At 51.8% G+C, this 10000-nt stretch overlaps 2 protein-coding genes across 3 annotated transcripts in view; one reads left to right on the plus strand and one right to left on the minus strand.

The window, feature by feature from the left end:
* veph1 (ventricular zone expressed PH domain-containing 1) overlaps positions 1-10000 on the minus strand; it is a 71602-nt gene that overhangs the window by 42241 nt on the left and 19361 nt on the right. The gene's annotated exons all lie outside the window — the stretch shown is intronic.
* Positions 5151-10000, plus strand: part of ptx3a (pentraxin 3, long a) — a 5897-nt gene continuing 1047 nt past the window's right edge. The window contains exons 1-3 of the mRNA XM_062553001.1: positions 5151-5746; positions 7235-7870; positions 9613-10000. The exon at positions 9613-10000 is cut by the window's right edge and continues 1047 nt beyond it. Of these exons, the coding sequence (XP_062408985.1) occupies positions 5602-5746; positions 7235-7870; positions 9613-10000 (1169 nt within the window). The 5' untranslated portion in view covers positions 5151-5601. The remainder of the gene's footprint in view (positions 5747-7234; positions 7871-9612) is intronic.

Genomic DNA, 10000 nt, shown 5'->3' on the forward strand with positions numbered 1-10000 from the left:
TATGCGGCTGTTGCATTGTGGAGCGTGACACACTGCCCTGGACGTGCAGGAGACCTGAGTCAGCTCACACATTACTCCACATGAGGTTTGGATTGATGCATCATAAAAAGAGCTGTCCTGCCAACCCCGGCCTTCCGGAGCCGCGCAGCTCATTTCAATCATTGACAGATCTGCCTTTAAACAAACTAGCCATTACGCGTGACAGCGCTCTCGCAGCAACCCACACTGTTGCCCAACTCCGTGGCTGGTGAAATACATGAGGGGGGTTTCAAAGGATGACCCTGTCGAAAAGCTGCTGGAGGAGAGTGACTCATTATTTGACGTTTCTCTTTTTCCCCCAAAAAAAGAGCCAATTTTGTAACTAATCAAAGCGTCCCACTGAGGCGCTGCTTGTTGCTCTGCTGTTGTTGTTGTTTTTCATTAGGATACATTATATATTTATTATTTGGGTTCAGAACACTAAAACCACGGCTTCATCTGCAGCGCATATGACTGCTCAGATACTACAATTGAAGAGGGAGAGAAAGAGAGAGAGCGAGAGAGAGAGAGAGAAAAAAAGAGAGAGAGTGTATTTATTCCAAATTTGGCAAAGTCACACCATAAAAAAAACCGGAGAAAATAAAAAAAATCCCCCCCAGTGTCTGTCAAAAGGCGAGCGCTTCATCTGGAAGCAATCCCTGGCTTCCTATAGGTGACTCCTCATCACGGCGGAGGAGGGCTATTTGTGGCGGGGACGCGGCGGGTCTGGGGGGCGCGGGGACGGGGACGGGCGGAGGTGGAGGTGGAGGTGGAGGGGGCAGCGCTGGGGTTATGGTGCAGCGTGAAGAAATAATAAACATGTGTGGGAGCAGGAAGTTTGGGGGAGTCCTTCCAGCTGCGCGCTCACTCGCTCTCTCTGAAGGGTAGCGCCGTCCCTGGACCCGAAAAGGCAAGCAGGAGGTGGTGGTGGTGTTTGGGGTGGAGGAGGAGGTTGTGTTTGGGGTTTAGGCTTGAGGAGGAGGAGGTGGCGGCGGTGGTGTTTGAGGTGGAGGTTTGGGTTTGGGGTCTAGGTTTTGAGGAGAATTGGTGGTGGTGGTGGTGGTGGTGGTGTTTGAGGAGGAGGAGGAGGAGGAGGAGGTGGTGGTGGTGTTTGGGGTGGCATGAAGTGGGGTTGGGGGTCCAATCACCATGTCCGTGAGAAACTCACTCCCCCCAACAACCAGCTGGCCCCTCCATGCGGCCAGACGTCCTGGCTCCTGATGGAGCCCAGTGAGAGCGATGGCCCGGGGGGCTCCTGTCCTCTGCTCCACCTAAGCTCCTGTGAGGGCTGTGCCAGAGCACATTTCACACACCTGAAAGCTACAAGACACTTCAATAAAAAGCTAAACATGGGCCCTTTTTACGGGAAAAACCAGAGTTGCGGCGTTTACAGGAAAGCTACTGAGAAGTAATCCCTGAGAAATAAAACAGGTCTTACTGTACACTAGAGAAAATGACAGATGTGAACTGTGTAAAATGAATCCATCAGCACAAGCAGCAGTTACCCACACACTCTCACACACACACACACACACACACAGAGACACAGGCTGGTACGGCGGAGGTGAGAGAGACATGGATCGTCTGTGGTTCCATGTTGGTGCTCTTCGTTCATCGTAGCCATGATGTTGGGATTTTCAAAAAGTGTTAAAAGACTCATCTGTTGACCTTATGTTGTACTAATTAGTGTCCCCTTGCAGATTCCTAGTTTCCATGTGTTTATGATTCTTGCCATTAATTTGATTAGCTATTGTTCCTATTCTGTTCAAATGATTCAGTTTACTGCTGTTATTATTTGAACTGTTTTTGATGATTAAGTTTATTGTTGTTCTACGTCACTTTGGACATAAGTGTGTGCCAGGAACCCTAACCATAACCATGAACGGACACACACACCCGTAATCCTGGTTGAGCGGTCCCTGCTTTCCACCTACGGCTGTGGATTCACAGACTTCCTCTCGCAGCCACGCGGCCAGAAGCTCCAGACCTCCCAGCGCCCGCACATGGCAACATCAGACACACAGCAGGCCGGTGTGCTGCCAGTCCTGCCGCTCTGCCCACCGCGTCCACCGCCCACGCCAGTCCAGACGACAATGACAACGACGCACATTAGCCACATCAACACCACAGCGGGCGAGGGGACGCCTGCGTCACCCGAGACCCACGTCCTTGGCGCTTCCGCGCTAGACGGCGTCCGAAGACGGAGGGCAGGACAGGGGGCCCAGGGTGCTAAAAGCGCAGCAGAGAGAGGCAGGCCGGCCTCCAGACAGATAAGCCGGTTCCTTGAGTGCCTCTGGCGATAACATCAGGAACAGAGGAACCGAGGAGGCCGTAAAGCACGGCCACGACACAGGCATTCCACAGGTGACCCACTGACAGCGTGTTATTAGCGCACCTTTGATGTTCGGCTATCTCTGCGCTAACACGCACACGCACATGAGCACCCTGCAGTGCTTAATGCTGGCCTATCTGTTAAAAGCACTGATATCCAAAAAGCGAACGCCGCGAGCGGTTAAAACAGGAGTCGGGTGACGTCTTGGGCGATAGGCGTTGGCAGACAGAGCCGTGTTTATTTACAAGCTCATCAGCTGGAAGGCGGAGGAGCGGAGGGGAGGGGAGGAGAGGAGAGGGGGAGGTGGTGGGGAAGGAACGATGTCCGCCCGGCGTCTTCAGACTCCCCCGCCTCAGGTGCTCCAGGGTGCTCCTCGTCTGTAAACGGGCTGTAAACACGCTCAGCTTTACTGCCCGGGCCTCTCCTCTCTCCCTGCCCTCGCGGTAAATCACACGAGCGCATCACTACAGAAAAGCCCCCGCGCTGACTTACAGCTTCCCAAAGGCACCGGGAGCGCCGTAAACAAAGCGCTCTCACGTGGAGGAGACTTGTCATTTGACATAATGTTATGTGTCCATTGTTATGCAATGAAGCTATGACTGCTTGGCGAGCCGCACTAAGGTCTGGCAAAATTACCAATGCATGTCCTCACTGGGGCCGTGGGGGAGAACAGTGTCTTTTGTGTCTTTTGAGAGAAGTCACCTCTTGTTAATCCTCCTCTGCTTGAGGTGCGTGTGGGTGCGTGCCATTTCACTTCTCAGGCCACTCGGGACATTCCAGGTTGGCAGATTTACAGTTTCTACCAAGTGACCTTCTGTAGTGGTCCCCATAGGGGACAAAAATGCTCTTTCATACAGTCACAGGGCAAAAGATTTTTCCAAGAGCATGCAGCTCCCAAGATGCGTCTGCATCGCTTGATCACAATACTATTTGTTCGGGAAAGTTGTCATGGAGAAGACATCTCACTTCCCAGTTGAAAATGCCTCAAATATCACACAACCACACAAGCTCTGGTGTCTTTACATGTGATAAGCAAGCTTTCGGTTTCTTGAAAACCCCATTTGCCTCACATATCTAACCACTGCAAAACCACGCAAATGTCAATGAAACCAAATGCACTTAAACGGTTCCCTCAATGACAAGTCCATTTTAGACTTGCATCAACTTATCATTCATCATGCAGCTCCACTCAAAGCCTGGAGACCACAACTATAAAATTCAAGATGAAAATCAATGTGTGGCTTCAACCACAAAATACCTTGTCAATGAGCTTGCAACCAAACTCTGTGAGAAACCTGGCAGAGATATGTCAAACTTCCCCGCTTCAAAAGACATGAACTAGTCCAGCCCCTGTACAATATGAATCGGCGTGGAGTACGCGAGCCCTGTGACCGATTGGTGTTCCACGTGTCATATAATCTATCCGGGCACTCCTGTGTCCTGCGCGGAGCCTTGTGAAGTGTGCGAGTCCCAGAGCTGAGGCCCGGTGTCGGGCTCCAGGCTTCATTGTTTGCCATGTGTCAGCGGAGCTCGAGCGTGTTATGGGGGACTGCATGGGGTCGGCCCTGACAGTGAGTTTCCATGACCGAACCCCGGCCATGCCCCCACAACTCTGGTACACTATCAAAAACGCCAGTGGGTCTACTTACAGTGCTGGGAGATTAGATACCACAGCACACAGGCTCCCAAAACCAACACAGTGCTTAAAACACGGAGATACAGTATCACAGGGCTACTGTTGCTTCCAGTTATTAGTCTTTTACTTCATATTTTCTCATCCTATCATAGTCTACTCCTGTTCATTCCTGATACCAAGTCCTGATATTTCACATCTTGACATAATACTTACATAGCATGTATATGTGAAAGGACAAAGGCATAGACTTTCTAGGGCTGGTGTGGTGCTGCTGGCCTTACTGAGGATTCTGATGGGTGGCTGTTTATTGGTTTTATGTGAGACCATGAATCACGGGCTTCCTCTTGGCCTGCACCACCGCTCAGGTGGCTGCCATAAGGACTGAGCACAAAACTCACCAGTCAGTCCTCCTGCAGCACCACACACAGACCTACACACACACACACACACACATACACACACACACACACACACACACACACACACACACAGGCATAAAACAGACCCAATTCCCTACATGCAACGGAGAGGTGCCTCGGCAGAGAAAATCTCTTCCCAACACTCAGACATGCCTGCAGAGCATCTGCTACAACCATGAGAAGTCTGCCTCTTGCGTACTTGTTGTTTTAACGGGGGGAGGGGACGTCCGGACATTTGGACACCAATCTTGTGTATGCTGAGGACCAGAGAGCTGAGGTCAGACAGGACCAATGGGATCGCGTTAGGGCACGTACCAGGGGCTCCACAACACTACTCAGTCTCTCAGCTGTAACAGTGGAGCAAAGTTAGAAATAAAGTGCCAGTAAACAAACAGTACAAACAAACATTCATACTTTCACATCCATGAAACCTCCAAAAATTCCAACCGACCTCCACTATTTCCAGCAAACCTCCAAAATTTCACAAACTCCCACTCTCGCTCCATCTCTTTACGTCTGTCTCTCTCATGTTCTCCACTTTCACTTCCCCACCCCCAACTACCCCCCCACCCCCCCTACCCCCACGCCCTTGCCCTGACTTGCAGGAGCAGCAGTTCTATTTGATTACACCACCCATGCTACCTCCAACGACGCATTACTAACCCTTTGCCTCCCCTTGCTCAGCGCGGCTGTTTATATAGACCACAGAGCCCTGCGCTGCCTCACTCACTCCCTCACACACTCACACACTCGCGCGCCTCGCAGCCCGGGACAACTCTCAGTGCGACCACTGCCAACAGATAGCTCAGCGGCTAACCAAGGGAGACTAGAGAGAGGGAAACAGAGAGGAGATAGAGGGAGACAGTGTGTGTGTGATAACAAGAGAAGGACTGAGAGGGAAAAAAGAGAGTGAAAGAGAGGGAGAAAGAGAGAGAGAGAGAGAGAGAGACCACAGGCTGCTCGCACATGCTGCACTCCTGAGCACGCACACACACAGACACACATACACACACAGACACACACACAGACACACACACACATACACACACAAACACACACACATACACACACACGCGCGCAAGCACGCAGGCAGGCACCAGCATCCTTTTTGACTGAGCGTGCACACACTGTGAGCCCAGAGACTGGTCAAGTTCCCAGCGGAGACACACACACACACACACGCGCGTACGGTCAGCATGCTGCTGTGGAGACTCCTTGGGGCAGTATGCCTGGGCTGCCTACCGCTGGCCCGGGCACAGGGCTACGACGACGACATGGATATCATGCCCCGCTACGTCGATGCCTACTACAACGAGATCTCCGAGGGCGACGTGCAAGACGGTGAGTGAACTACAGTATAGCGGGCACCTGGGGAGCTCTCACGGAGGAGGTTACTAACGGCTGTGTGTGTGTGTGTGTTTGGTCAAATCACCTGGAGGACATCAGGTGTCCTTACTGTCTGATGGCATATATTTACTCTGATGTGCTTGTCAGTTATCCTGGTTGATCAGATTTACTTTGATGTGCTTGTCAGTTATCCTGGTTGATCAGATTTACTTTGATGTGCTTGTCAGTTGATCTTGCTTGATCATATTTACTATGATCCTCTTGTCAGTTATCCTGGTTGATTACATTGAAACACTCTAATGCATGTTTTAGTGTAAAGTGACAAATATATAATTTGGTTACATGAGTCCTTTAGGAGGATGATATGGAAGAATTATGGAAACAAATAGGTGTATATGTGCAATCACTGCTTCTGCTAAAAATGAATGACATACTGAAGAAATTCAAGGATTCAGTTACTGTAGGCAGTTTCAGTAGAATACCCTTGTTTATGTGCGTGCGTCTGTGTGTGAGTGTGTGTGTGAGCTTGGGTGTGTGTGTGTGTGTGTGTGTGTGTGTGTGTGTGTAAGTGCACGTGTCTGTCTGACTGATGGACTGTATGTGTATTGGCAGTGGACTGAAAAGTAGTGTAGGTTACATAGGGATTTGTGTTTTGGATGAACAGTAAACTGAAATTAAGAGGAAACATCTCTTGCTTACGGCTGAAGTTTTATGCAATTAAACATTATTAAACAGGAAACATGGCAGGGGAAAGACTATAATACACACACACACGCTAACATGACACACACACACATACAGTACATATAAACACACAAACACACACAGACACATACAGACACACACTCTCACAAGACACACACACACATACACACACACACACACTCTCACACGTGACAACACACGCATGCACGTGCACAAACACACACACACACACACACACACACACACACACACACACACACACGCACACACACACACGCACACACACACACACACACACACACACACAATAGCACCAGCGGCACAACAGAGCAGAGCCAAAAACAGTCCCAGTGAGAGCATCCAGCCCAGAGAGGGCAGAGCGTAGGGAGGGATAGAGAGAGAGAGACGGAGGTAGAGATGAAGAGAGAGAGAGGAGCACAGCCAGACTTAAAGAACTCAAGAACAGTTAAGGACTGAATTAAAGGCCATTCCAGCATTCCAGACGCTCTCAGGGCAGACAGAAATACCTTAGCTGTTCATCACCGTGTGTCATGGTTAGGCATCTGGTGAGCCAAACACCAAGTCCTCCTGCATTCAATGTGAGATTCTATTCTATTGAATGCTATTCTACGCCATTCTATTGAAGTCTATTGACTACAGATAACAGTCCATTCACCAAAGCCACCTACTGCATAACCACACTTCTGGTCGTTCCGCGTTCAGCGTGTCCAAGCGTCCAGCCTGACCTTCCCCTCTCCTCTCTCTCCTCCTCTCCAGAGACGCCCTCCACAGTGCCCCCTACTGCCCCGCCGTCCGAGTGCAAGTCGGCCGAGCTGACCAAGTGGGACAAGCTGTTCACCATGCTGGAGAACTCGCAGATGAAGGAGAACATGCTGCTGCAGTACTCGGACGACATCATGAAGGTGGAGCTGCAGTCGCTGCGCGGCGAGATGCTCCAGTTCGTGGCGCGCTACGGCAGCGCCTGCGCCGGGGCCATCGAGAGCACGGGCCGCCGGGCCACCGCGCTGCTGGAGCAGCGGCTGCAGCAGGTCCTGGATCAGATGCGCGAGGCCGGCGGGCGGGAGCGGGCGCAGCACGACGCCGCCCTGCAGCAGCTGCTCGCCGCCAACCGCGGGCAGGCGGGCCGGCTCGCCAAGCTGGAGAGCGCCTGCCTCAACGGGAGGGCCGGCGGAGGAGCGGCGGCGGCGGGGGCGGGGGCGGGGGCCAGCGGCGGGGGAAGCAACGACGGGAAGGGCTTCCTGTCCAGGCATCTGATGCAGGCGACGGCGGCGAGTGCGAGCGCTGAGGGACGGCTGGAGCAGTCGCTCGACAGGCTGACGGGGGAGGTGCACGCCCTGCGGGAGCAGATGGAGCGCCAACTACTGGCCACCACGCAGAACAGCATGCCAGCAGGTATGAGCACACGTCGAACGCACAACTCACTAAATGTGTGCAAAACGTCTAACAATTCAACACCTACTGATAGATGGAGTTTAGTGGCATCTTGAAAAGTTGGCACGTGGCTCGATAGAAGATTAAAGAACTTTTTGTGGTAGCTTCCATGGAAGCTATAAAATGTTCAACATTTCAGTAGTTCAGTCCATGGAGTGCGTAACAACAGTTTAGAGTAAATGTCTGCGAACCGGTCAAACTAGTCCTTCAAAAATGCTAATGGCACCACTGAAGGTGGCCTGCCTGCAAAACTTCAATGCCTTCTCCTTGACATCAAGAACTACTCGCCAAAAACGAGGTCTGTCTGCGCGCTCTGTAAGTAAGCCGGATACAAATCCCAGGTGGAATCAGACGGAGTGATTTAATCTGCGAGCAGCCCAGGCGGACTGTGTTAGTGGCCCCTTTTGCGAGTGCGAGGCTTAAAGGAGAAGCAGAGCTTGGGATAATCATTAGAAGCTATGCAGGGTGACCACACCTAAGAGAGGGCAAAACAGAACCACATGGCAGCAGTTGTCAGCGCAGGCCTAAAAGAAAATCACAGGCAACCTTAGACAAATGTAATAAAAGCGTTTTGCCAATGTTATGGAGAAGTAGAGTATCTCTGGAGCCTCCTCTGTCAGTGAGGAGCTCAAACCTCAACAGATCTACGCAGATCTTTTTTCTGTTCACCTCACTGCCTAACGGCAGCACCTTAAGAAAGTCGTTTGATAGCTAGCCGTCGCTTCTATACAGGCCTAAGTGGCTGTGTTGACATTTCAAAGCTGTGGATCTACACAATTAGACAAACCGCGGTTATTTGCAAAGCCAATAAAGTCCTTGTTTTGAGATCATTGCCATTCAGCTTGACTAATTTCAGAATGAAGGGACTTTGAACTCCAGGGAGAGAGAGACTGTATTTCACATCAGAGTTTAACTAAACATATGGAGGATTAAGAGAAGTAAGGATGGTCCTCGCCCTCCCACCCTGAGGCTGTAGCCTCCCTCTCTCCCCCTCCTCACTATCTACAGTATGTCGCTCTCTGAGAGAAAGGGGCTTGTATTGCAAGGGGAATCGCCAAAAGTGCAATGAGATCACTGTCAATTGAAATTCATGCTAAATCAATTAAGCGTTCATTTGATGATGTGCAACTTCCGTGAAACTTACATTCATCCGTGAGGAAATGTTCAACTAAAGGGTTGATCCCCCTCCGTCCCTGACAAATACATGAGGTAATGACTGATACGGGGTCCTCAAACCAGAAATGTAACCGTGCCCTCTCCTTCCCTGGACAACCCCCCCTCCTCCTCCCTTCTTTCCGCAAACCCCCTCCCTCGTTCCGTCGCTCTTTAAACACTAAACATGGCCCCAGAAGGGGTCATCCTGGCCTGGACGAAGCATTTCATCATCAAGGCTGAACCGCTTCTTTTTTTGTGCTTTCTTTCTGTATAAAGTGCTGTTGTTACATGACTTATGGCACGAGCAGGACAGTACAGAATTACATAAGAGGAATTACAGTTTCACAACGCGGTGACAAAGCCACGGGTGACAAAGCCACGGGTGACAAATGGATGGCTAATAAGCACTGTGCTCGACTCGAGGAACACCAGCGCTAGATGATGACCCTGTGTCTTTCTTCTTTACTGTAATTATCTCACATAAGTCACTCTTTCTTTCCTTCTTTCTTTCTTTCTCTCTCCCGTTCTGTCTCCTGTTTCTGCTCCAGGCTGCGACAGTGCCGTGTTCATCCCCATGCAGTCGTCGGAGACGTACGCGCAGCTGGAGCAGCGGAACGTGCGCATGAGCGCGCTGACCGTGTGCCTGTGGGCGCGGCCCACGCAGGCGCTCAACAAGACGGTGCTCTTCTCCTACGGCGGCGCCTGGAACCCCGTCGACGTCCAGCTGGTGCTGACGAGCCGCGGCGGCGCCGTGTTCACGGTGGGCGGCGAGGCGCACCTGGTGGAGGCGTCCGGCGTGGTGGCCGAGCGGCGCTGGACGCACCTGTGCGGCGCGTGGAGCTCGGAGCAGGGCCTGGCCTCGCTGTGGGTGGACGGCGCGCAGGTGGCCAGCGCGCCCGGCGTGGCCGAGGGCAACGTCATCCCGGGCAGCGGCGT

Source organism: Sardina pilchardus, chromosome 13, assembly GCF_963854185.1.
Source record: "Sardina pilchardus chromosome 13, fSarPil1.1, whole genome shotgun sequence".
NCBI lineage: Eukaryota > Metazoa > Chordata > Actinopteri > Clupeiformes > Clupeidae > Sardina > Sardina pilchardus.